Source organism: Epinephelus fuscoguttatus, linkage group LG3 (assembly GCF_011397635.1).
Source record: "Epinephelus fuscoguttatus linkage group LG3, E.fuscoguttatus.final_Chr_v1".
In the NCBI taxonomy this organism is placed as follows: domain Eukaryota; kingdom Metazoa; phylum Chordata; class Actinopteri; order Perciformes; family Serranidae; genus Epinephelus; species Epinephelus fuscoguttatus.
Window position 1 is genome coordinate 29,870,296 of NC_064754.1, and position 27,780 is coordinate 29,898,075.

A 27,780-nucleotide genomic window follows, 5' to 3' on the forward strand; every position below is an offset into this window, starting at 1 on the left:
GCTTTGCAATATGATACGATGTAATACAATATACTTTCTTGTCCCTCTGGGGAAATTTGTTTTAGACTCAGGAGCTTCACAAGTATTGATGCCTAACAATAATAGTCCCAAGGAAATGAAAAGCATTCACCATATAAAAAACAAACATACTACAGTATTGCACATCAGCCAGTCATGTTTTGCACATAACAGAGCACCATAAGCAAAACACAACATCATTTAAAATGTTGCTTGATTACATAAGAGATAACTAAAAAAAAAAAAAAAAAAAAAAACCATAAAAAGACACTACTTCCTGTACACAGGCACTTCACACTGCCTTTTCAACCGCCTTTATGTTTTCATGCAGGTGTAAGACATTGCCTCGTGATGTTTTGATGATTATGGTGGAGCCCCCTGTCTAACAATTTGCTCCAAATTCTCCCATGGTCAACTGGGTTGAGATCTGGTGAGTGCAAAAGACACATCATATGAATTACATATCTTTGATACTTATGAAACTATTTATTGACCCCTAGTGCTCTGTGGATGAAGGCTTGGACCTTTTTCATGACAGATGTTTTGACTTGTTACAGTAGGAAAAGCACAGGTGTAATTAGTATCATTAACAAATGGTTCAACTCCATTTACATTTCCCAGTAAGCAAGCCAGCATGCACACCAACAGAGCTCCGAAACTGGATTTGAGCCACAATTTGGGTTTTTTGTATGCACACTTTTGCCTTCTCTAGTGTGTTAGAAAGGCCTGTCGTACCCTGCATTACCCCTGTGCTGTATGGATGCATCATATCCTTGAATGTAATACATCAAAACCCACACTGATACAAAAACAGTCGATCACTTATCATTGTCGTCATGCTATTAAAATTAGTATCATCTACATGCATGTCTTATGTAAATTTTATTTCATTTGAAATATTTTTTCAGAATCAGCTGTCATAAGTAGCCTATTGTTTTTTTTGTAGCCAGTTTTAACATCATGTCTGTGGCTGTTAAAATAATCATGACATTCTTTCATATTTTCCATACTCAAAAAGAAAAACTGTGATTTTTATTTATTTATTTATTTTTATTCTTTAAATTTCAGCGATGTGAGCACCAAAAATCCCACTCACTTCCCTTAAAAAAAAGCTCTTTAAGTGGGTAAATGGACATTTTAAACCTAATTTCATGTATGTCAATAAAGTTTTATTCAAACAAACACCGTGACGTCACGGCACACAATGGCAGCCACTGGTACAGCTGTGACGGTTCTCACTCCTAATGGGAGAAGACAGACAGTTAAGGTGTCTGCAAACACACCGTTATTACAGGTAACTTGTGTTTTTAAGGACATTTCATGTTTTCTGACCCGGAAGGGTCGTTTAATTTTGTTTCTTTGTGTCCAAACCGGAGCAAACTGTTTTCCTCCTGTTAGCTTGTTTGGCTAACAGCAGTTAGCCGGTGACAGATCAGTTTCTGATTTCGTGCGGATGAAGTGAAATGATTTTGCTAATTAGGTGGCAGCTGTCTTACTCGGGTTATATTTGTCATCTTTAGGTGCTGGAGGATGTCTGCAAAAAGCATGGATTTAACCCCGACGACCACGGACTGAAGTGAGTATGAGTTGGTTGATGTAGCTCTCAAAGTGCTGACATCAAGGCTAAATTAATGTTAGCTTTGAATTCCTGGCCTGTAACTTTATTAGCAGTTGAAGCCCTGAGCCCAGACCGCACTCAGATACAGCTCGACACACAATTAAACTGTATGTGTGTACTTAATCGAGTCTGGGAAGTTAATTGTGACGTTAGTGAACAATATTGTGTGAACTGACATGGCTGCCATGGCTATTAAATCTGTTGTTAAATTGTTATTATAAGCAGCAGGGGTCATTCAGCTTAATTGCATTGGGACTTTGATGTTATTTTTTATATACGCATAATTGCATGGATGACATAAAACACAGGATTTAATCTGTAAAGCTGCCTTCAGTTGGACAAATGTAAAAACAAGGTGACAGTTGTTACTTTAAATGCATTTAGGGATGATATTATTTTCTTGTCTTATTTGTAATGACAGGAGAAACCAGCAGCTCTAGACGACTGACATGTTGTCAGATTTATCCATGCTCTTTATTATTTTTATGATTACACAGGAAAGATTTGATTGTCTCCTCTTTATCAACTTGACAGGTTTCAGAGGAGTGCTGTTGACCTTACGCTACCATGGAGGTTTGCCAATTTGCCCAACAATGCCAAACTGGAAATGGTGACAAGTACAAGGAAACAGGCTGTAGCCGACAGCCAGGTTTGTTTAAATGAAGCGCAAATGTGTGTGTATGTGAGAGAGAGATGGAGACAGAGTGTGTGTTACACTGCTATTTAACAGCAGTGTTAAACTGTGGTTGCTTAAAGACACATAATAGCAGTCATCAGTGTGTGTCTGTAAGTGTGTAACTACAATATGCAAGGTCACATTATGGTGATCGTCTGCTGGTCAGCATCACCACTGCACTAGTATATAGTAGTAGCTTGATTCTCAGGTCTGGCTCAGTAACACAGAAAAATTTAAACTTCTCATAAATAGATATATTTAAACATGTGGAATGTACATTTCATATGTTTGTATTTCCAAAATTACAACATAAACAGAAACACAATAAATTGATCATTGTTTTTGATATCTGGAATATCTTCAGTATTTTTCAGTTGTTTTGTATGATGTTCATGGTGTAGAAAATTTAAGTTATTGGCAGAGAATTCCCAGTCAGTGCATATCCCAACTCCACATGAATGCATTTACATATATACTAGGAATGAAACAGTTACCAGTTTCATGTGAAACCACAGTAAAAATCATTGCCCTTTTAAATTTCAGATCATTAAGGCTGCAGGAAACGAGGTAGTAGTGTGCTCGAGGACTGTCTTTATCATATGATACTCAAAAAAACCCCACAGGTGCTGTTGAAGAAACAGATCAGCACATAGGAAGAAAAAATTAACTTCAGGCACTCATGCGTGGAGCAGGAACAAATGCATTTGAATTAAGTTAAAAAGCCTTTTTTCCAAACATGGCTGCTTTAATGTAACATTAAAACACAGACCGGTTATGACTCTAAGGTCTTCGTCAGGGTGCTGAAGGGTGGACAGGAGTCAAGCAAAACTTAAAGCTGTGTGTTATTACCATGCTACCATGCAACTCACAGTAAATACCATCTAGCATTAGAGTCCATCCTTCCAAGAAAACTAAGTCTGAAGTGCGTCGTGGTTTTGGTTTTTATAAGAGTGCTAATGGAAACTTGTCCGTAGAACTTGCAGAAAGAGAAGCGCTGGGAAAAAGGGCAACATTTAAAAAAAAATCCTTGTCTGAATTCAACGCGACAATAGCGTGTATTAACGACAAATTAGTTTTATTGCGTTTGACAAGGTTTTTATATGTTAACATAATTTATTCTTGTCTCTGTGAGTATGTTTATGCAAACAAAAAGTGCTGCAGATTTTATTGATGGTTTTCAATATAGAACATTTGAAATGATTTCAATCTGTGTATCAGCATGTTTTAACAATACCATGCTAATAGTGATAATCATCATCATTTGGTCACTTTAATCGTAGTATGTAATTGTCATAGTGTTGCATCTCTAGTCATATAACCTTTGGCATCTGTGTATGTAGGAACATTGGATGATACTGACTGGATCAAACATCAAAACATTTTAGAATCTAGAGTCTTTCGTTATTCATATGTTGATGTTTTTTTGTTTTTGAGCAATGATATTAAAATTATTATTAGTATTATTGTTAACGTAACTCAGGTAGGACAGTCAAATACACTCAAAATATTGTATTAGTTAACTGCAATGTAGCTTGGACCAACAAAGTGTCCCTGTGAGGTGTTGTTCCACCAGAACAGCTTCAGTGGTGCTTGCTGTAGACTCTTAAAGTCTGTGAACGCTACGGGGAGGATGAACAGCATTCCTCCAAAAGATATTCCCTCATTTGGTGTTGTGATGATGATGGTGGTGATGGAGAGTGCTGTCTGAAGTGTTGGCGAAATCTCCTTGTGTTTTGGTGTTTTACATGGGTTGAGATCTGGTGAATGTGAAGGCCATAGCACATGATTCACATCATTTTTGCAAACCATTTTATCACAGTATGATGATTAGGGCTGAGTATCTCAATACAGGTGATTCCCGAAACATAAGAAAAGGATGGTAATACTTTGCCAAAGCATTAGTATTGTATCACATGAAAACCATATTAAGATATTGATTATTTGTCCCCCACCCATAATTACTTTTGGGGAAAAATCCCAGATGATGTGTGGCCTTGTATTGCCGTATCATTTTGGTATTTGTGTCAGCTGGATATGTGGGTTTTTATTGTGAGTACCTGGAAGTTCATAAATTCTCCGCCTGTGTTCGTGCGCTCACTCTGATCTGATCTGGTGTCCAAAAAAAACACTTTGTTGTAACTGAGCTGTAGTTTCCTATGACATCATGGCATCATAATCTAAGCAGTAAAATCACGGCTGGGTTTGATCTGTTGTTCTTGTTCATTTGATGGATGGTTGACTGTTGATACCTCACAGATTTTATATACTCACACACATTCAGTCTCGTACCACACAGACACACAACAGGCTCTCCCAACATTTACCTCAGCCAGACTGGTGTGTGAGAGAGTTTCGTGTTTGGCTGTTGACAGCCAAAGAGCTCTTTTCATCTCTCCCGGTGTGCTGATGGCGAGTGCAGCGTGCTTTCTGTGCTGGACAACATGGTTGTTGAGTAAACATAAACAACTCGTAGAGTGACTCAGAGAGAGAGAAAGAACAACAGAGACTCGCACTGATGCCTGGTGTTACTCATTTCCAGACTGAGGTAGGCCCACATGTGCAGCTTAATCAAGTTCGATTATCAAAGAATTTTCTTCCTGCAAAACGACTCAAGACTAACGAGCCAAAAATGTACAAATGGCCACCTAGGGAGACTTTTATGCTTAATAAAGTTTCTTTTCTGCATTTAAGGTAATGTTTTGTCACACATTCCTACAAAGTGAAAGGTTGAGATGCGTTTTGCATCGTCTGTTTTTTAATATTTGTAGTTTATAGCGTTTGACGGCGTGTAAAATGATTAAATAGAGACAAAACTCAGTGGGACAAAAGTTTTTAATTTGCTTGTTCAGTGTTTGTAGAGCTCACTTTGTTTCCTTGTGATTTACCTTTTTAAAAATTGTTTCAGGTGAATAAGGTCTTAATGTAAATCGATACAGTTTTTCATTAGAAAAAAGCCTAAGGGAAAAAATATCTGAGAGATAAGGGTCATTTGTTATGAGCTCTTATCATAATAAATGCAAAACAAACCCTCAGTGATCCTTTAAATTGATCTCACAACTGTCTATAGTGCCTGCATACTGTATCTACTCTGAGGTTAAACAGTGGTTAATGCGTTAAGTGTGTTTGTGGTCTCTGATGTACATTCAAACTACAGTGTGTGTGTGTGTGTGACTGTGGTTTCATATCCCTCAGGTGCGGATTGCGCTGCAGATGGAGGACGGCTCTCGGCTCCAGGGTTCCTTCTCCTGTGGACAGACTCTGTGGGAACTGCTCACACATTTTCCCCAGATCAGGTGTGTGTATGAACATGTACACATGTGCAAAAGTTTGTGTGTATGTGTGCTCTTATACATCTGTCTTTGTGAGGACCAAACTCAGAACATTTTTCTGTTTCTAACTTCTTCTCAGGGCTCTCTGAGGGCTAAGACTTGGTTTAGGACTAGTGTGTCGGAGTCAGAATCCACTCCTGCTTTAAATAGTATCCTCAGTACTACTTAAAGAAGTACTTCACCGCTGGAACCGTGGTCTTTCCATAAAATTGGGCTGTTTATGTAGCGGAATGATGCAAATACTTGCATAAATAATACTTGCATAAAAATAATAATTGGTGCCACATGACATGACCAGAGGAAACTGAGAAAAAGGGCTGTGGCATTCGCTTCTGCTCAAGAGTTAAAATAACCGACAGCTGCTTCTATGCTCTTTGTGTCCATGGTGGCAGACATACAAAGATGCAGAAGTACAATCTGTAGTTTGAGTAATAGCCCTCGAGCCAGAGAGGTGAGCAGGGAGATCTGAGCGCTGCTAAGATGAAGGGAAGTTTACCACAGTTCATTAACACATACTATCCACACTGTTGTGATAGAATGCTGTTTGAAAATTGGCAGAGTATCCGTTTAATAGAAATCCAGTACTCTCCTGTTTTGGCTATTAGTTTTAAGTATTTCAACTTATATTGTCCATCAGTTCAGCTTGGCAGTCAGCCGTGAATTCAAAACACTTCTTAGTTGCAGTTGGCAAAATAACAAAGTGCCATAATTTCTGAATTCATCTTAAGTTAAACCAGAATTCAAAAGTGAATTAAGTTAACCTCCTGGTTGTTTCTTTTGCTGTTACTGACGCACATAACAGAATTTTAAGCTCTATGATTGGATGCAGCTTTGGAGTCATAGTTAACTTCTCATCTCATGGCCCTGTGTACATTGGCTTGTACGTCCAACTTGTACATCCAACCCACATTTTATACCACAGCTGTTAATCTTTTTTTGCTGATGACTCAAACAGTAGAGTTTTGTGCAGAGCCAAGTGCTTCAACTATAAGTCAACTGACATCGTCTATGGAAAAAATTATTGGGACTGTTATTTCCAGAAATAGGGGTGCCCGAAATATATTCTCCCACCTTGTAGTGCAAAATTATAGTTTATAGACTTTTAGATTAATTGTATAGTGATAATATAATGTCATTGTTTTGTCCATATTAATTGATTAATTAAGTTTTCCAAATGAATACTGCTTAGCAAGCTGCAGTTAAAAAAACAAAACAAAATCTATTAAAAAATAACATAAAAATTAACAATATTGAGTTTTTGTTAACATAAGAGTCTGGCCACAGGTAATGCATAACAAGAAGACATTTTATTGATTTGAAAATCAGTTTGAATATTTTATGTGTTTTTCTTTTTCTTGTATTTGTCATATTGTGTGATATGCTTATTCTATGCAGCCCTAGTAAGGTGCTAGAGATCATCCTCACAAACATAAACCTCAAAGATGTTTGTGTTTGTCTTAACTTTCTACTCGGCTGGAAAGTGAAGGTGATCATTGTGTAGGAATGAGCGCAGACCAGCGCTGTGTTAAATAACATCCCTCCTTCTCACCACTCATCTACCAAAGTTTAAACTTTCCCACACATCACCACCACTCACTCAAACACACACACACACACACACACACACACACACACACACACACACACACACACGCAGCTGTTACTCAGTAGTTCCAGCTGTGCGGTCCCAGGTGCTCGTGCATCCGTCCAGCCCTCATCTCATCTCTATTAAATGACATCACTCCAGATCCTGATCCTTTTCCAGGGAAGTTACGCTTCCATGAAATGAATATTAGCTCCACATCAGAGTTAAAGCTCTGTGAACGTTGCGAGGCGGAGAGGAAAGCTTTGATTTTCAGAATTGAGGAGAACAATAGTAAAACATTTATGGTTCAATTAATTCCTACACGGGATTTTGCACACATGGTTTACACATGCAGACAGCGTGCCACCGCATAGCATGAGGTTTTATTGTAAAATCACAGGGCTGATTTCCCTGAACAAGGGAAAGTCACTTCTGGGTTGTGTTTTGTCACCGTTAAAGCAAATAAAAGTCTGTGGGCTATAATATTTATCTCTGTTTTTCTTATCGTCACCACCGGATTCCAGTGTGGCGGAGTCAGAATCCACTCCTGTGTGTGTTTACATGAGGGACGAGGTATGCAATGTTCCTTTAACTCTAAGTTTTTGTCAACAAATAAAGTGACTTTTATGATACCAATGCTGTGCATGTGTGTATGTGTAGGTGAGTGGCGAAGAAGCACTGAAGAAGACCACCCTGAAGTCTCTGGGTCTGACTGGAGGAAGTGCCATTGTCAGGTAGGCTGCTCATGCACAAACAGCGTACTGTAAATAAAACCATGTAAACCTGAGACTTTATTATTGTTTCCATTTCTGTTGAAGGTTTTTACTCAAAAAGAACAAAGCACAGGGAGAGGAAGACGGCGGGAAAGCCACTGAAACAACTGCTATGCCAACCACACCTGTTGCCAAGGAAACCACGCCTACCCCATCACCTCAGCCTGCTCCTGCTCCGTCACATCCGGAGATGTCGACAACAGAGGTGCCAATTAAAAATTCAAGCCCACATATGCCACCTGACGCCAGCCCTACTTCAGCTCCTGCCTCTGCCACAAGCAGCACACTTCCTGTTCAACAGGAAGAGGTTCCAAACTCCCAGGATGCAGTTCGGCCAAAGATTCCTCCTGTTGAGAGAGGAGTTCCAGAGGGGGATGGTGAGGAAGCAGGGCCATCAGGACTGAACTCTCACCCATCATCTTCATCCTCCTCCTCTGCACCCTCGGCTCCTTTCATTCCCTTCTCTGGAGGGGGTCAGCGCCTTGGAGGTCCCTGTGGAGGTGCAGCTGGACGCTCAGTATCTTCATCTTCATCATCCTCATCTCTGTCAGCTCTAACTGCTGCAGTAGAATCACCCAAAGCCAAAAAAGCAAAATCCAGCCACGGTTCCAGCACTAAGGTGAGACATATTTTTTTTTTAGGATTATTAAATCTTTTTCTCTTATCCAAATTAAAAAATCATAAACAGTTTGCATTTTGAGATTATTAGAACACAAAACGCTCATTCCACAGGTACACTTTGCCCGGTTATCATGGATTGTTTCAATTTTCTGAGAAATTCAAGGACTTCTTGTCTTAGTTGGCTTAAAAGTGATGATATGATTAAAAGCTACACAACGGCATTACTGTTACTGTTGTAACAGTGTTGTTTGTGGTATTCTCCTTGTGCATCACAGCCTACTGGTAAAGAAGCAGAAGAACTATATCTTTTAACTCTGTCAGGCTAGCAGGACCATATCATGTTTTCTTACTACTTTTAAAGTCACCTTGTACTTAGTCTCGCCACCAGACAATCAGAGATCTCCGCCTCCTGATAGTCTGGAGACACTCCTTTCTAAAGTGTGTTTAACACACCGGAGAAAACGGCCGGCAACAAAGCAGCACCTCTTGCATCTTTGAAAAGGACACGCCCTCCCGGAAATGTGCGCTCCCCCTTTTCTCATCAGCAAGGAAACAAACACACAGAGAGCTTGAAAATGGATGCCGAGAGATTTAACTCCGTTTTATCAAACGTGTGCTCAGTCCACAAGATTGTGGAAATGAAGGACTTACAGCGACTTTGTTTAAAACTTTTAACGCAGTCGGACTATGTTTACGAGCACAAGAGTTCAGCGAGCCACCGAAGGACCGCCCTGCAGATTTACTATTGGTTCTGCAACGTAGGGAGTTTTTTTAAACTCTGAAATTGTATCCGCCCATCTAAACACAAAATCAGGGAGAAAGACATCAGTCTTTAGTTAAGCAAAGCATCTAAAGACTGACTTGTGAGTCTACCTTGTACTAGTAATTTTTGTGTCCCCCATTTTGCCTGATATCAGACAGAATTGTTAACTCTGTTTCCATCCTCAGTCTGACACTGTATCCACTTTTCCAATTTAAATGGGAGGGGGGATTCTATTTTCACTAGAGACCGTATTTGCCTAAATCTGTGGTCTTCTTAAATCCACACTGATACACTGAAATCACAATAACATTGTATTGTGACTTAAGTATCGTGATAATATTGTATCGTAGATCCTCTACTGATTCCCACCCGAAGTGAAATAAATATAAACTTTATTGTCAGGTGATATTAAGAAGACACGTCAATGTAAAACAGCCTCAATAGCAGCGTCTATCTTGTCTGTATTTCTGCCAGTGGCACTTCATCTATCATTACATGTTGCGATAAATCACTCAATTCAAACTCAGTGTGTGCAGATTCAAAAGTCTGGACCCGGGCAACACTCCATTGGCAGATTTGTAGATTTTGTGCAAGCAAATTACACAATAATGTGCTTGTGATAAAAAGTTAATTTTTTACCTCAGAAATAGTAGTGGACAAACAATCTCTTTGCAAGTGACTGAGTATAATTGCAGCATGTTCTGTTCATTTCAAAGCGTCAGACCACTGCCAACCAGCCAGAAGAGGACATGGATCAAGGCGAGGACTACTTGGAGGTAAAACCATTTGTTTCTAGTCAGAATTTTCTGATGTTTAACCTGTAACCTGTTTGTTTCAGTTTATCAGCTCTCCTTAAATGAACCTTGGACACAATATGATTCTGTAAAGATGAATTAAGGGTTTTAGAACAAATAAATGACCTCCCATTGTTTTTCATATACTGGTATCAATCTGCCCTTTTGTATGCTTGCCTTACATCTCTCCCTCTGCACCTCACAGTTCAAAAACCTCTGCTTTGGATGAAAACATCAGTGTGGACATTTTAATCTTCCCATCCATCCATTTCCCAACTCACTCACGTTCTTTCTGCAGCCAGTAGAGAGGGAGGTTCTTATCTACCACCTGGACACAATGTCCCGTCGCTCCGAGGACCACAGCGATCTGCCTGACGAGTTCTTTGAAGTGACGATGGATGACGTGCGCAAGCGCTTTGCCCAGCTGAAAAGTGAGAGGTGGGAGAAGGAAGTGAATGGAAGCGGTTGGGTGACTTTGGGTCAGAGGACTGTGTGTGATATTTAGTATAAATACCTCGTTGCTGCAGAAACACGTCTGGATCAGATGTGTTGCTGCACTGTTTGTAACAGATAATTAAGCATTTTGGCATTTGGTCCTGTGGTGTTTTTTCGATGTATAACCTTTAATTGCAGAATACCATAGCAGTGATGAGAGGCCATAGGCAGGCAGAATGCCGGGCATCACTGCGTGCGTTTTGAAGTTTTTTTAATTTTATTTTATTTATTATGAGTTTGAAGTTTTATTTATTTATGAGCGCTTCTTCGAAACAGATGCGGACAAGTTTACTCTGCGCTCTCTGGATGTGGCTGCAGCAGACCACAGCTGCTGAGACACTGTGTGTGTTTGCAAACATTTTCTTATTTATAAGACACCACGCACACTACAAAAGCTTCTAAATATGGCATACAGGGAGCAATTAGCGAGCCTGTTTTGTGTAGACATTTATCCTCCAGCCATCGACCAAACACCGTCAGATTGAGACCTCACCGCGTACATCCTTTAATCTCCGTCTACATTGACTTAGCTGGCTGCCTCATGGCTACACTACTACCGTGTCAATGACTGCAATTACCAAGGGGGGAATTAAGCCGACCACAGCAATTCATCTCTGCCTCTGTCACGCACACACGCATACCCGGCCACACACGAGTAAGGGTAGAGAATAAAACATTTTCTGCTCATCTCACCCACTGTTGATTGCACAGGTTTTATTTCACAGCTTGTTTCATTACAACTGTGTTCGTCTCTTTCTCCTTCGTCTCTGTAGGAAGTTTCTGGAGGAGGCTCCGCTGATGACTAAATCTCTGAGAGAAGCACAGATGAAGGAGAAGATGGAAAGATATCCCAAAGTGAGCACAAGTGACAGACACATAATCACAATCCTGTTTTTAAAATATGTGTTTATGTGAAATACACACGCTCTGAGTAACCCACTGCCACTGTGTGTCTCCAGGTGGTCCTGAGGGTCCAGTTTCCAGACAGACACGTTCTACAAGGCTTCTTTAGGCCTTTGGAGACAGGTGTGTGTGTGTGTGTGTGTGTGTGTGTGTGTGTGTGTGTGTGTGTGTGTGTGTGTGTGTGTTTGCGTTTGTTTGCGTGTGTGTGTGTATGTGTATGTGTGTGTGTGTATGTGTGTTTGTGTTTGCTTGCGTGCGTGTGTGTGGAGAGTGTTCATTTCAGCTGGCTAGCCACAGGTATGGTTGCAATGTTAAAGCTACTTGCGGCTCCCTCACCACATTTATGACTGTAGCCACACCAGAGTGACAGAGAGACAGAAATAATGAGACAGGTCTGTAATTCCAGGGATTAGATCCACCTCAGCCCCAACAGCAACACGACAACCAGCAGAACAACAAATCGGAGGGAATTTCCATCTGAAAAAATGAATGACACTGCACACAGTGACTGATGAAAGTGCAGATAGATCAGTTTGTTCATGCTTAAATTAATGCTTTGTGTTTGTTTTGTGCCCAGTTGGTGCCGTGAAGCATTTTGTGAGGAATCACCTGGAGGATCCAAAGCTTAGTTTCTACCTGTGTAAGTGCCATTATTTTCCCACTAATTAATCACAGCACCTGCAAGTATATGAGTCCAGTTTAGTTCGTCTTGTGGAGGTTTGATGTTGTTATGAAACCATATTTCTGTGCATTTACACAGAAGTAAGTATTTTACCTGAAAATGTCTATATAAAGTTTTGCCATCATTTTAATCAGCCAGGATAGTAACCTGACCAGTACTGGATTTTTAAACCCAGTACCGATAATGCCTGACTTAAACAAACATGTCTTGATGAAGTTAAGTTCATTTACACTGTGTCTAAATAAACTTAAACTAAGTTTGGCATTTTAAGTACCAATGTTTCTTGTTGGCCAATGTATACACTAGTACCAATGTATCTGTAAAAAGCTCCTGCCAGTCGATTAATCAATCAAGCTGATGTTCTCAGCTCATCAAATTACCGCTGATATCTGCGAACACAGCAAAGTTCTCCAATGAATGGTTGCCTGATATTCAGACAAATCTGTCAGCTCGTTACGCTGCGTGTACATCTTAGTCTGACACTGTGTCCACTCTAAAACCCACCAACACCTGCTTACATCTGGCTTTTGTATGTAATGGAAAAGGTTGTAATTGGCATTCACACCATCGGCTCCGGCTCTGATCGGCAAAGATGGAAATACAACACCGGGTGAACGCTCTAATTTTAGCACCTTTACCGGCGAGATGCAATGATGTGCTGCCACAAAATCCTGTCAGTCTCTGCCCAAGCAGTGCTCAAAGATTAATAGTCTGACTGTGTACCAAGTTTGAAAGTGAGATATAAAGACGATAACACTCTCACTGGCCTCCTTACTGCTTTCTTCTGTTTACTAACCTGTTTTCCAATGTAATTTTAAGTCCTTACTGACGTGCAGCCATGTCAACATAACAGTTATGCTGGGCTTTTATGAGCAGAGTTGAGTGAAGTAAAAACAAACTATAATTGAAATGGATAGATTCAGAACAGCCTCAACAGCAGCATCTATCTCATCAGTAGTACTTGCCATTGTTGTTATTACTTCTCATAGGTTTTGGCACACCGCTTGATAATGGCATTAGTCGCGCCTGTGGCATTGGTTGGCTAATTGTTGGTCCCCCTACTGCTGCCATTGGTTGTGTTTTATTTCATCCGAGAAACCGTTGTTTCATGTCACGATGCCAGACAAATCAGTCAACTTGGTACAGTAGGTGGATTCCAGGGTCTGGACCCAGGCAACTGATGAACTCCCAACAGGACAAGAAATGGAAGTGGCCAAACAATCATAGAGTTTGTGAGCAACAGTCCGATTATCTAAAGCAATTTCTGAACCTGAAAGTTTATTTAAACTCAAGTTTTTTTGCCCTGTCCAACTTTCTTTTTTAATGATGCCACATTCTTAAAATCTCAGCAAAGAAATTGGTGACCACAAAGTTATCATGACCGTCACATCCAATTTGTAATGAACTGGACTTATCTTTTAAAATGTATCATTAATGGTTCCTTCATATGTCAACTTTTCTTGGTCTAATTGCCCCATTTTTTGATTTATTTTACAGCATAGTTTGATGACAAAAGACTAGTCAAATTGTAATGGTGGTCAGAGTCACCACATAGGTCTATCTAGACTTGATTTTACATTTGTATATAAAATGTTTTAACTTGCTGTTATTCATTAATTCCTGAAAAGCAATGAAAACAATTCAGCTTTCCTCATGCACAGTATCTGTTGATGCGGATAAAACTCTGTTACGTGGCTGCATTAGTTTGAAGATGAAAACTGATCATATTGTACAGGAAAAGTTTCAGTTTAACAAGAGTCCATCTGCAAACATTGGTCTCATTCACTTCACTTAATTCACTTAGTTTAACTGTCCAGTACCATTAATGACTTCTGTGTAGATTTTAGCAGCTATGATGTGCCCTCTTTCTAATGTCTACCTTTTTGCTTTGGCTAAAATCTTCCTTTCAGTCACAACCCCCCCAAAAACCATCCTGGACGACCCTTCGGCCACACTGTTTCAGGTAAGATCCCTCAAACTGTCATCTCAGTCTTCAGGCAACACTTTGTTTTTAACCACAATAATAAACAGAATGATTTTACTCAAACAAACCACATCACAGTCAAACTCCAGAAAACAACAACTACAAAACTTGACTTCCCATCTTTGAAACCATCTCCACACACACACACACACACACACACACACACACACGCACACACGCACACACAGACTGTAAAATGTATCGGCTGGTCCCTCTCTCCTCTTCAAAGCCCCACCACATTCCCGTTCTCCCCCTCTTCTCTCGCTCCTACACTCTCTCACACTTGTTCCCCCCCTTCTCCCACTGTCCTTGACCCCAGCTGGGCTTGATTTTTCCCAGACTGGCACATGGGGTTAATACAGGCCTCGCTTTGATCTTCACACACACACACACACACACACACACACGCATATACACAGAGCAATGGGCAGCCTTGATGCATTGTTGCCTTCGAGTTCAGAGCTATTCCAATAATGAAAGAGAGCAAAGAGATACAAATGGAAAACAAGAAGTTCTCTTGTACAGTTCATCGGTCTGTACCCAGACGCCCACATGAACTGTTATTTTTAGATGCATTATTTTAGAATAATTTGAACATTTTCACCATCAGTGCCTCCTGTTTTCTCCTTCTGACACTTTGACTCAACCTAAGGAGACGAAAAAGAGGAAGTGTAGGAACGAAGTGGAGGAAGAGGAAGTTGTTTGAAGTGATATCGTGTTGTGATGATGAACAAGATTCAGCTCCTCAGAGGGACTGGTACAAAAGATAACGATCCTCAAAAGCACACTTTGAAATGTGTGTGTGTGTGTGTGTGTGTGTGTGTGTGTGTGTGTGTGTGTGTGCGCCCTTTTGGTGCCATGATCCCTCTGAATCAAATCTGATGTTCTGATGCAAGTCGCCTGTCTCTCTTTGTTTTTCATCTTTGTGTCCCTTCCTGAACTTTCCCTGCCTATTTATCACTACATGTCCCTCTCCTGTACCCCAACTCCAGCTTTCTCTCTCTCTTTCTCTCTTTTTTCTTCTCATTCTCCCCCCTCCACCCTCGTCCTCGTCCACCTCCACCACCACCACCACTACTGTCCCTCTCTCCGACCCTCTCTTGTGCCTCACCCCCATGTCTCTATCCATTAGGGACTTAAAAGCGTTAAAGCGCACAAAAACAAAATCTTTAATCCCCTTGGTGTCATGTCACACACACACAAACACACAGAGTCTGGCTCCGTTTCCCTGTCTATACATCAATCTTTGACACACACACACACAAGGAAACTTTTATCTTTTTTTGTCATGTCAAAAAGGCATGAGTGCACACGCATATGTCTTTTTCTCACACACACACATACACACACACACACACACACACACACACAAACGCAGACGCACACTTTAATCACTTTGTGTCATGTCAGGAAAGGAATGTTTCCCAACCCAGAAGCCCTTTGATACCAGGCGTCCCCTCCCTCATCCGTCTCTCCCTCTGTCTTCCATCAGGATCCGTTCTGCCTCCCTCCCTCTGTTCCTCTCCCTTATATGTTTTTCTACACTGTCTCTCTCTATCACACACACATGCACACATACGCACAGGTCTTGTCCTTTCGCCCTGTCTCATCCCAAATGGAAGTGCCACTGCCAGAGGAGCAGGATAGCAGGAATGCCCCTTGTTTCACTGTAACACATTGTTTCCTGCTCACAGGGCTGCGATAATAGCAATTAGGCTAGTGGCCCAATTTAGTAACCAGCAAGTGAGGGCGAGGGGGGAGGGAGGGGCGGGGGGGGGGAGGGGGGGGCAGGGAGAGAAAGGACAGTGTGTGTAAGACCGGGTTGTAGTGGAGGGTAAACCCGCCTAATCCTAGTGACAGCCATGCTACCTTCTCTTTCGACACTGTTGATTTGAAACAATGAAGGACTGAGCTACGTGGAAAATGTTTCACTGATGACAGCAGAACTGCAGCTAACAATTACTATCATTAACGATTAATGCTTGTTAATGTTTGCTAAACCACGCCCCCTTTAGTTATCATTGCTGCGTGTCGAAAATGTCGTTCTTGCATGGCACACAATGCACACATGTTGTTCACAATGATAGAAGTGGCAGATTTACCATCAAAGCTCTTGATTTTTTTATGAATGGGTCCCTGATTTCAGATAGAGTTCTCATTTCTTGCCAGTGACTATAGATTTTATCTGAAATGACAGCTTTTTCTTCCAGATTTTATTACCTGAAGCCTGCTAGTATTTGGTAATTAAACTAAATCGTTAGCTCCATCAGATGAAAATGAAGGGTCAGGCTTATGTTTTAAAGTTTTAAGATGACTTTAAGTTGAAATGAGATACTGCATGAAAAGACTGAGACTTAGTTACAATATAAATTATTGTAAGAATAATTGTTTAGTCTTAAAAAATGTCAAATGTCAAAAGTACCATTTCCCAAAGCCCAAGGTTATGCTATCAAATTTCTGGTGTAGCCAGCTCATATACAGATAATGGATATCTGGGCCAAGACTTCATCTTCTGTGTGTCGGTCATTGTTTACAGTCCAGTTAGAAACTTGAGACACTAAAATGGAATTGGAGTTGAGAGATGACAAATCTCTATAAACAGACACGTGCATAGGAATGCAGATAAAAAAGATAAATACATTTTAAAAAAAAAAATCTTTAAAAAAAAGCTAAATCAATGTCAGGCAGTAGCCAGCTGGTTCTGAGGTTGCATTTCGGCCAGTGTGTTCCGCCTCTTTTGCTCTCTACATGGCCTGTTTACCTGCAGGCACCCAAAGCTAGCTCAAACATGATTGGTCAATACTATTCGGACTACAAATGCAAACAAAACACTTTCAATGACTAAAACTTGTCCCGTTACCTCCTTATCTAATGTAGATATCTGTTCATAGAGATTAGTGTGTGACGATGGTGCAGTGGTTAGCATTGTCGCTTCACAGTAAGAGGGTTCCTGGTTCAAACTGGGGTGGAGGATTGGAACCTTGGGTAGGGGAGTGGGTTTTCTACATGTACTCCAGCTTCATCCATCCATCATAGTCTTTTCATAATTGCATCGTAGCCCTCAAAACGTGAGGTGCTCAGAGCTGCCCACTCCTATATACCAATACATAATCAATCATTAAAAACTACTCCGCTCTGTGTATCTGCGTCCATGCTCTCCAGTGTTGCTCATGTGTTTCTGTGAACGTGCACATGAGTTGAAGACTGCGTTTTTCTTAACTAGTTTTGTTTGTCTCCTTCATATTAGAGTCACAGACGCGTGCCCCTGTCTGTCTGCATTTCTACCTCATAATTGTACGCTTGATAATATCTGCCTGCAAATGGTCCATTATAACCATTAAGACGTTCACCGGAGAGGAGTGTTGTGCTTCAGGGGTGAAAGTGTTTTCACTAACCATTTGATTGTTGCTCATTTTGTGGTCTGCTTCAAAGAACCTTCGGTTACTGGTTCAGATCCCTGGGCAATGAATCATCTTCAAAAACGAACTTGACTCTGGCTTGGATGTGGTCGCAGCGCATGGTTTGCGTGTAGAAGAGAGGCAGTTTTGTTTTGATTTTTCCATGTTTTTGCAGAAATTGACTTGTGTGCCAAACATTTTTGATGGCTTCTGTTCACGTCTCCTTGTCTCCCTCTCTGTCTGTAGGCCAACCTGTTTCCTGGCGCTCTGGTGTACTTTGGCTCTGACATTAAGACAGGTTTTTGTCTTTTCGGTTCCTTTCTTTCATATGCTGATTTTGAATTAGATACTGGTGTATTACTTAGGAATGCAATATAACAAAACAATAGTTTACAGTCTGTGACTGTGTGTGTGTGTGTTTCCTCCACAGATTTTTACATAAAGAGGGAACTGCGTGAATCCTCTGTCTCAGCCTCGCAAGCAAATGAGTCCATTGCAAGGTATGTGTTCACGTGTGTGTGTGTGTGTGTGTGTGTGTTTTTAAATGTGTGCCTGGCCGTGCGTGCATTAGGGTGTGTATATATGCACTTGTATCCCGCGGCAACCAGCCTATTTTCCTGTCACAAAGCTGTCATCATTGGAATCCCTTTGAGGTTCTGCCTAAACAGCAGGTGCCCCCATGCGCCCTCATTTCCTCCACACACGCACACACACATAAACAGACACACAGACACACACACACACACACACACACACACACATAAACCATTTTCCAGTCCTTCTAAAGATAGAGCCCATTTCCCAAAAGTGACACCCACCTGTTGTCCTTGTTTAACAAGGTCATCACTCCTCTGTTTTAGATCTTCATCTCACACAGTTGTTTAACTTCTGGCACAGCTCCTCATGCAAAACAATTCTGCTTTTTTTTCTCTTCCCACCTCCACCTCAGCAGCATACTCCGGTCCACGACACCCTCCAGGTCTGAGGGATCTGAGGAGCCGTTGCCTCCTCCAGAGCTGACAGCGGACACCAGCGGGTCCACACAGGATGAGGGTGACCCATCTGCACGCACCCAGGCTGCTAAACCAAGCAGATCTGATCCAGGCAAGGTGCCCAAGTGGCTCAAGCTTCCAGGTGAGGACAGGACAGGATGTAATCTACGCAGACTAAAATACTCACATAACATCTGTCTTTGGCAATCCAAACACATGTGGATAGCACTGAATACAAGTGTAAAACACCACCAAGATACATTGGGATCCGATCACTCGAACCACTATTCAAGGTGGTCACTGACACATTTGATCACTTTATCTTTTATCTTTTGTAGTGCAAATGCTAACGCACCCTAATGCGTTCCCAACAAAGACTATGTCATCAGTGCAGGACATGGTAGTTGTTTTGGTAACAGTGTGACTGTTAATAACTAATTTACCATGAGTTCAATGAAGCGTTACCATCATCATTTTGCCCTATGGAAGGAAACATTTTGAATTCTGCTGACAGCGATGTCTCCAGCTGTACCGACATAACTGCTAATGTGACTAGCAAACATGCTACAGAGCAGCTAGCAAGAGTGTGGGGTCCTTCAACTTTCAAACATAAGTGACGTAGACAGTAACAAAATCTGTACAAAAGTGGTCAGCTGGAGATGCACGATAGACACAGGTGTGACTCTCGACGTGTCTCAGCTGTCTACTTTGCACAGGATAAGTGAAGTCTGTATTGTACTGGGATATACTGACATTATCCCCTACAAATGATGCGCAGAAAACAGAAAACCTAAACAGAACCTTTAATCACAGAGATGCTGATTTGAATGGGACTAATGTTATCACATGACCTCTGTGTTTGGTGAAATATGGTAGGTAGTTTGTGGTGAAATTTTTATTTGACAAATGACAGACATGGCAGATTCAGACAAAATTAAGATCACAGACAACCTCTGCAATTATTACAAATTACCAGAGGCCCAGACACTTTCGATATGGTACCCTTGGAACCAAAAGAAAGGCGCTCTGAAATGCTTTTTTTGTGCTCCGTATTAGAATATATGCTGTTGACATAACCTGGCTGAAATTAAGCTTGAAGATCCACTCATTACTAAAAGTATATGTCATATAAACACTAAAGTAATGGTCAGAGTTGTCATATAGAATATTTAAGGTGTGTTGACTGATTCACATCTTCACCTCATGCATTGAGTAACATTACAAGTAAATGTTCCACCTCAAAAGTTGTCGGCAGTTGACCCAGTGCTTTAAGTTTTTCTCCGACTCCAGCTGCTGTGAGAGGCAGCAAAACATCCTTTCATTTTATAGTTAGTTTACTAATAAATTTCTCCATGGTATGAACAGTGGTTACATGAGCCTCAAAACCAGCCACAACTCAGCCCTGAGCAGAGTGACCGTCAACAGACTGCAGTGTTCACAGCTCCACCTTTCAGTGCCAGATCGGCGTGCTAGGTACCCCAACAGAGGGGGGGACCAAAAATGGGGACAGTACGGAACGTTTCATTTGGTACCATCCACAACTTTTCACAGTGGAAACTGAAAAAAAGCGCACTAAACCGTACCGTACCGTTCGGTGGAAACGGGGCTATAAAGTCAGTTTCACATCAATGGTGTAGTTCATTTGATCCACACCGTTAAAAACTGAGACATTGCTGCCTTTTAGTTCTGGTCCAGTTTATAGTCACACTGGCTTTTAATTAAATAAAAAAAGTTCTGTGAACACAGTCACGCAGACTGATGGGTAACACACTGACGGGACAGTTACAGTGACTGTTCATCCTGCAACATCAGCACTACATGTGGTGACACTTACTCACGCTCTCCCGTCAGGCTTTTGGAGGGGTCTGAATGATTGCCTCTGGCTGTCTTTTTGACCTCCTCATCACGACATTCTGTGACATCGGTCACACTTGGCTGTTTGGCAGATGATGCTGTCCCTGGTCCAGTTCTGAAGTACACATGGGAGATGTTTTCGCCTGTCAGGAATCTGTTTCCTCCGTGGCAGCAAAACATGTTACACAAGCCACCAGAAACTCCTCGAAGTCAAGCTGGGCTTCATAAACACTCACAGAGCTCACTTACTGTAACTGACACACTTTAAACAGACTTTAAGGAAATTATGAGCCGAGCAACACTTGAGACTGCAAACAACCCATAATGCAACACTCTCAGTAGGAGCCGGCATTGCACCAGAATTCTGGTGTAACTCTATTGTTGTAAATATGTAATTGTTTAGTCGTCAAATATAATATGACCCCTCTTTGTCAAACGTAGTTTCCAGGAAGAAACAATCATCTCATATTCAGGTCAATACAGTATTTTACAGGCATTGCTTCCTTGACAGTTCATCATTTAAGTGTGTTGCTTTAAAGGAAAATGTCACCCACAAAATGACTATTTGTGAATTAACCAGTCGTGCTGAGTTACCTTGAATTTGTGAAGAAAACTTTGTTTTCCTCACATGACCCCACAGAAAAAAGTGAACACATTTAACAACAGCAAAACTATATCAAAACATCCTTTGACAAACTCTCATCCAACTCGTCCACTATAATCCAGAGTCCTGCACTGGGACAGGTACCCGCAAAAACAGCTGATTTTGTGGGTGGTTTTTAAAAAACAATTTTTTCCCGGGTTCAGATCTGGGTGGAAAAAATAACATGCGGGTCGGATCACGGGTTTTAGATAAACACATCAGTCATTAGTTCAGTAAACTACAGATAACTATCTTGGTCATTATTTACTCTCTGAGGATCGCCTCCGCTATTTCGCAACGGTCATTGGCTCAGCTGTTTACATGCGTTTCACCATCTAATACCACAATTTGTGATTGGACGACAGAATCAACATGGCTGCCACCGTCTAACAAGCGCCACTTCCAAAACAAAATAATTATTTAGGTATTTGAGAAATAAGTGGATAAAACGTATAACTATCACTTTATAATGTTTCTGAAGTGTTTCCCTGATGGATTGCTTCTCTCCTCGATGGATTCTAAAAACACGTGACGGCTTGTAACTGCTGAACGTCGCTCTGGACAGAAAGTGAGTCTGTTATTACACATGTAAAGTTCCTTTACATAGACTAAAAGTTTAAAAGCATTAAACGTAACAAACGAGTGCTTTTACACTCGTATGGGAGAAGAACACAGAGGGTTGATGATGGAGCTGAAGTCAGGTTTTTATTGTGAGAGCTGCTTCATTCAGGTCGTTGTTTACTTACTGGCACCTTAACTGTGGCGATATGCTGTTCAGTATTCAGCCAATATGACCCAAAATGACTACTTTAAATCCGGGTTACGGGTCGGGCTGCGGGTCGTGTTTCAACGGGTCGGACCGGGTTGCGGTATTAATTGGCCTGATGCGCGGGTTTGCGGTTCGGGTGCGGGTTTGTACGTCCCCGGGTCAGGTTGGGGCGGATCTTGAAAACTGGACCTGTGCAGGACTCTGCTATAATCCAGGTCTCATTTATCCAATCGTATGCTCAGCACTTGCATTTGCATTTGTTCAGGAAGTACTGAGCACACGTCTGGATAAATTAGACTTGGATTATACTACACAAGTTGTGTGAGAGTTTGTAGACGGATGTTTTGATATAGGGACGATCAAGTTTTTTTTTTTTTTGCCCCCAATCTCGAGCCAAGTTCTTTAATATTGAGTATCTGCCAAGTCCCGGTCCGCTACTTCTCTTTCCTAGATTATTCAGCTGCACACTGCACACTTTAAGTACTTTAAAGTTATTAAAATCAATCCCGTGTATATGCTGAAAAATTGAATAGCTCTACAATGCATGAAGAAAAAAAATACCTGCATCAAAGCTGTTCCTTAATGTTTTATTATTATTATTATTCTTTTTTAAATAAAGTTTAAAATAACAAACACACTTTAATCTTTTGGCCTTGTCGCTGTCTCGAGGGAATTTCTCTGTCCCTATAAGAGAGTTTCCTCTAGTGTTTGTTGCTTCGATTGAACCTTTTGCCTGAGTTACCTAAACATAAAGTGATCTGTTCACTGTTTATTATCGTCATCTGTACATCTTTTTTTTTTTTTTTTTAAAGATATTTTTTAGGGCATTTTGCCTTTATTGTACAGGACAGGTAAGCGTGAGGGGGGAGAGAGAGAAGGGGGACATGCAGCAAAAGGCCACAGGCTGGACTTGAACCCGGGCCGCCGCGGCAACAGCCCCGCACATGGGGCGCCCGTTCCGCCACCGAGCCACCGACGCCCCATCTGTACATCTTTTGTTCAGGTTACATTAATAAGTTACTCTTATTTGCCGTCATCGCGGAGCTTTTGTTGCACTTGCATTGGAGTGGGGAGTGTCTGCAGTGAAAACACCTTGCACCACACCATAGAAGACAAACAAGCAAAACACAAGAAGGTTATTGACACTGAGCTGAAACTGAAACAAGTGCTCATAACTTTGTTTAATAATAATATTGATAATAATAATACATTTTATTTTAAAGACACCTTTCAAAACACCCAGTCTCACCCTACAGAGCATAAAATAACATACAGAGCAAGATACATGAATTGGCAACACACACATTGTTGCTGTGATAAAACCAGTCAGTTTGAACAGGTGGGTTTTGAGACAGGACTTGAAGGATGCTATGCTATTGGACTGTCGAATGTGTGAGAGGTAGCGAGTTCCAGAGCCTAGGGGCAGGGCAGCTGAGAGTCTGGTTGTCTGGTTGAGAGTCAGATAACGGAGAGCAGAAGAGTTTGCGTTGCTTTGCATGAAAGCTTCACGAGTAAAAACACCAGTATGACAGCTGACATAAATCACAGGATCAGATCAGGCTCTATGTAGCTCAATATTGCAGATCCTGATCAGTGAAGAAATGCTTTGATCGGCCCTGATATGGATCGTTGAGATCAGATCAGGATATATCCTGATGTTGATGTAGTTTTGCTGTTTTTAAACATGGTGCCTGATCAGTCAGTAAATCAATATGTCCACCATTTTTCGATGAGGTATGTGAGAAGAACAAAGTTTTCTTCCTGAATTTAAGGTAACACCACATGACTGATTTATATACAAATGGTCATTTTGTGGATGAAGTATTCCTTTAATAGTAGTTCAGCTAACTGAAACAGAATTCTACAGTCACCACATTGTGTGTCTGGTCTGCTTTGTTTTTACACAACAAACAAACCACATCACCAGAGTCCAATTCAAAGATCCACCTTTTCAGGCGGTTTCGATCCGATTGTTTGGTCTGCGCTGGAGTTCCATTGACAGCTTTCACGTCAGCAAAAACAAAGCACCCTCACACACCCAAAACAGAAACAAGTATCGCACCCCTGCAGCCATCCTCCACAGAGATCATGTCCTTTTTATTTGTAGTGAAAGAACAGAAGGCTTTGAGCCACACGATTCCTGTCGTGGTAAACACACACACACACACACACACACACACACACACACATATGCGCACAAACCCCAAAACCGCAGTCAATAGGAAATGGCCTTTAGAAAGCAGAATTCCTCATGACTCAGAAGATAAGGATGCATTTTAGGATGAACCAATTAGTTCAGGATGGTCACCCCCTCTGGCCCAGGAGACCACTACAGACACTGAGGGCCCAGGGAGAGAGCCTGGTGCAGGGCCACATCACACAGCACGAGCCCCTGCGGTCTGTCCAGGCACGGCGCTTCTCTGTTGTTCTATTGTGGCGTTTCTGGTGGTCACTGTATTGATGTTTTTGTTTAGAATAATGCTCCCTTTTCTCTCTCTCTGTCTTGTTTGTGTTTTTGTGCACATTTTATTTTTGGCTGATCTCTGTGTGTGTCCATGTGCGTCTTTTTAAGAAAGTTGTGGCTGCTTTCTCTTTCATGAGGAGAGTTGAAAGAAAAAGGCTGAAGGGAGGGGGGCTGGATCGGGAATTATAGGCTCCATGTGTGGAACCCCACAGTACAGAGGACATTTAAACACGCACATACACACACACCGAGACTGTTTGTCCATGGCTGAAGATGTCCAAAACTTTAACCTGTCTCATTAGAGATGACATACATAGTATTGGCAGGGATCAAGATTAAAGCCGACACAGTTCCAGTCTTCAGCTGTCTGGTAAATTTCTGGCACGCCAATAAAGCTGTGGATCTTTTAAAAAATAAAAAGGTTTGTGCTCCTTCTTGCATCATGAGGATTGGCATTGTCTTGATGCCGTGAGACAGTTGAGTTATTACATATTGCGCAGGGTATTATGAAAAACAGCCGTGTCTGGATGGTGTTGTGCTTGTTTTTAAATGATTTGCGATGCGTATCCAGTAACTGTTTAAAATTCAGTAGTGGTCATATATTTCTCTGTGCCCTCTTTAAGCTGGAGATGGCTGAAATCTGGACAAAAAAAAAAAAAAAATAAAAAAATCCCAAAGTGCCGAATTTTGAAAATACACCTTGCTCCTTCAGCTCTCCCCTGTTTCTGCTGAGCCCCTCCCAACAGACAACCATGCTCATATACATGTGCTTTATACAGTATTAAGTTGTATATCATTTTAGAGTTGCGCGAACCTTGACTTGCTCTCTGTTTATCAAACCACAAATGAGACAAGAATTAGCTTGCTAGTGATTCAACGGACACTCTGCCTCGCTCTTCACTGTTGTGGACTTCTTCCCCAGGAGGAGAGCAGGCAGCAGCTCAAAAGAGGCACCTTCAGTCGGCGACTGTAGCGGCTTGAATTCAGTCAGCACAAACCCGCCAGCACTGGGTGCCACAGCTAGCCGTTGGTCTAATGGCAGCCATGGAAAGTTCGCTGATCCAGTGGGGAGTCGGGACTGCCTGGTTCCCCTGAGCTGGGGTTTGCATTGGCCGGGTGCTGGTTGTTGTGGCCACTGACTTGTGGTCCGTCTCCGAAGTGGCAGAGAGTCAGGCGAATGAAACACTGAATCAAGGCTCCCGCTAACGTTAGCTACATAAAGTTGAACTTACCCATGAGCCTGTAGCTCTGGTTAGCAAAAGGCTAAATTATTAGCATAGATTTCTCTTCATCTCTGAAACGCTTCGATGTAGACAAAATTTTGTTTACTATCAGACTCTCTTTTAGATTCTCTGATAGATTTCTGATTAGTCTGTCTTCCTTTTATGGGTTGCTATGCAGTTGTTGCCAATGCTGGAATAGTAACTTACTCTGTAGGTTTCTTTGCCATTGAATCAGGCACCATCTGAAGGGACGTGCAGGCACATGTGCATTTGTTTAACAGCCAATAGGAACGCCCTCTCTGAAATGAACTGTGATAGGCAAAAGTGTCCTGTCCTCAGGGATGTTTTCTAAAGCCTAAAGACAGTGCCAAAAGTAGGCGCTGAAGTCTAGTGTTTTTCTCAGACCACTGAAATTACAATATGCTCAAAGTTTATTATGGGTTTTTGCCCAGTGAAGCCAAAATCAAACCACCTACCCCAGCTTTATATGAATGCACATTTAAAGGCATAGTTTTACACTGGGAAAATACGCTCATTGGCTTTGTTGCTGCGAGTCATGTGAGAAGATTAATGTCACTCTTTCTGTCTCCAGGTACAGCCATGAGACTGTTAGCTTAGCTCAACATACAGACTTACATCAGGGGAAGACACCTGGCTCTGTTCTAAGGTAGAAAAAAAGAGAACCAGTACCTCTAAAGCTTGCTAATTGACGTGATATATATCGTTGGTTTGATTTGTTCAAAAACCAAAGTGTAAAAATGTCATGTTGTGGTTTTGATGGGGGTTACGTACCGCACTACTCCTTGGCCTGTGCGGTGACATCGTAGCTAATGGACCGACATGAGAGTGGTATTGATCTTCTCACCAAACCCTCAGAAATAAAGTAAATATGCCGCAAGCAATTCCAAAATGTTGACCTGTTCCTTTAAATTTAGCGGGACTAGATGCATGGATTTCTTGTCGTGTGTACAAGCTGTTCCCCAGTTTTACAGAATAATTCATTTAAAAAACCAAAGTGTTTATAAATCGCAGCATGTTGGTTACAGCAGAACATCTGGACAGTGTCAGTGGAGAGATCTCTGGTTTCTGTTTTGTCTCATGTAGTGACAAGACACAATGAGTAAACTATTGTGTAATCCAACATTTACACACTGATATTACAATGCTAACTGTTAACACTGTTAACTTGTATTTACTGTTGATCAGCAGAGCTTTTAATTACTGTCTCCTGTTTCCTGCACAGGTAAGAAATAACGCTGCTGCTGTGTTGATGGGAGGACCTGCCATGACTGACGTCTGACGAGCTGCGGACTGAGTAGAGCACTTAAACCTTTGCTGCTTTTTTGATAAAGGCTCAATTTTGAGACAGCAGCGGACTAAATCCATCATGGAAGAAGCCTTAGGTTTTAAAACGGTCAAAGTAATGAGATTAATGACTGCGTAAATAGTGAGTATTTCCTTGCTGAGAGGATTGCTGTGTTTCATTCCGGCTGGTCTCTGGGAGGAGAGAGTGACGAAGAGGCTGCTTTTATTCAGCAGGTGAAAATGTGGTGCAAATTCAATAAAGATTGTTGTACTAAAAGTGACTTATATTGTGTTGAAGTTTATATTATATGCTATCATCCAGTTAGTTTAAAGGCCAAGAACCAACTCTGAACACACCACCACAGGTTTGTTTCTTAACTGACTCATTATTGCCTTGTCTTTGGGGACAAAGTAAACATTGCGAACTCAGGATATATAGCTTGTATTTATGACTAAGTTTTAGCTATTTTTTTAGCAGCAGGAGTCAATCATCATGGTAACAAATCCCCAGCTAAACTGATGCTAAAGTTTCAGCTGGTTGCAAGCTGCCATCCTCACCACTAGATACCACTAAATCCCCCTAATTCTTATAAACTGGACCTTTGAAACCTGTGAAAACTGGAAGCAAAATAAAGATATCATACAGCAGTGATAGTCAACTTCTGGCCCCCGACTATTTTCTAATTCACAGTTCGTTTGTTTTTTACTTTTAATTTACAGAATGCATAAAAAGCATTAAATTACATCTTCAATATCTAAAAACATGGTAGAGGATCCCCTGGACCAACGATGAAGGTCCACTATCCCTCTAATGTCTTCAAATCCTAGAAACGCCCCTGTGTACATGTGCAGGGCTGCTGTGACTGGACCCTGGCCTCCTGTCATTTTGTA

The 27,780-nt window shown here is 41.4% G+C and overlaps 1 protein-coding gene across 2 annotated transcripts; it reads left to right on the forward strand.

The window, feature by feature from the left end:
* The first annotated feature begins 1,208 nt into the window (after positions 1 to 1,208).
* On the forward strand, positions 1,209 to 27,170 carry aspscr1 (ASPSCR1 tether for SLC2A4, UBX domain containing). 2 transcript variants are annotated; one of them, XM_049571645.1, is made up of 17 exons: positions 1,209 to 1,312; positions 1,539 to 1,594; positions 2,171 to 2,285; positions 5,505 to 5,605; positions 7,751 to 7,799; positions 7,887 to 7,960; positions 8,045 to 8,618; positions 10,100 to 10,159; positions 10,476 to 10,615; positions 11,446 to 11,527; positions 11,632 to 11,698; positions 12,153 to 12,215; positions 14,168 to 14,220; positions 17,886 to 17,937; positions 18,070 to 18,139; positions 18,589 to 18,773; positions 26,828 to 27,170. In XM_049571645.1, the coding sequence occupies exons 1-17, from the start codon at positions 1,223 to 1,225 to the stop codon at positions 26,836 to 26,838; spliced, it is 1,842 nt and encodes a 613-aa protein (XP_049427602.1). In that variant the 5' UTR covers positions 1,209 to 1,222; the 3' UTR covers positions 26,839 to 27,170. The 2 variants fall into 2 exon arrangements, with proteins under 2 accessions (XP_049427602.1, XP_049427603.1); XM_049571646.1 differs by having other exon boundaries at positions 18,592 to 18,773.
* Positions 27,171 to 27,780: the final 610 nt, after the last annotated feature.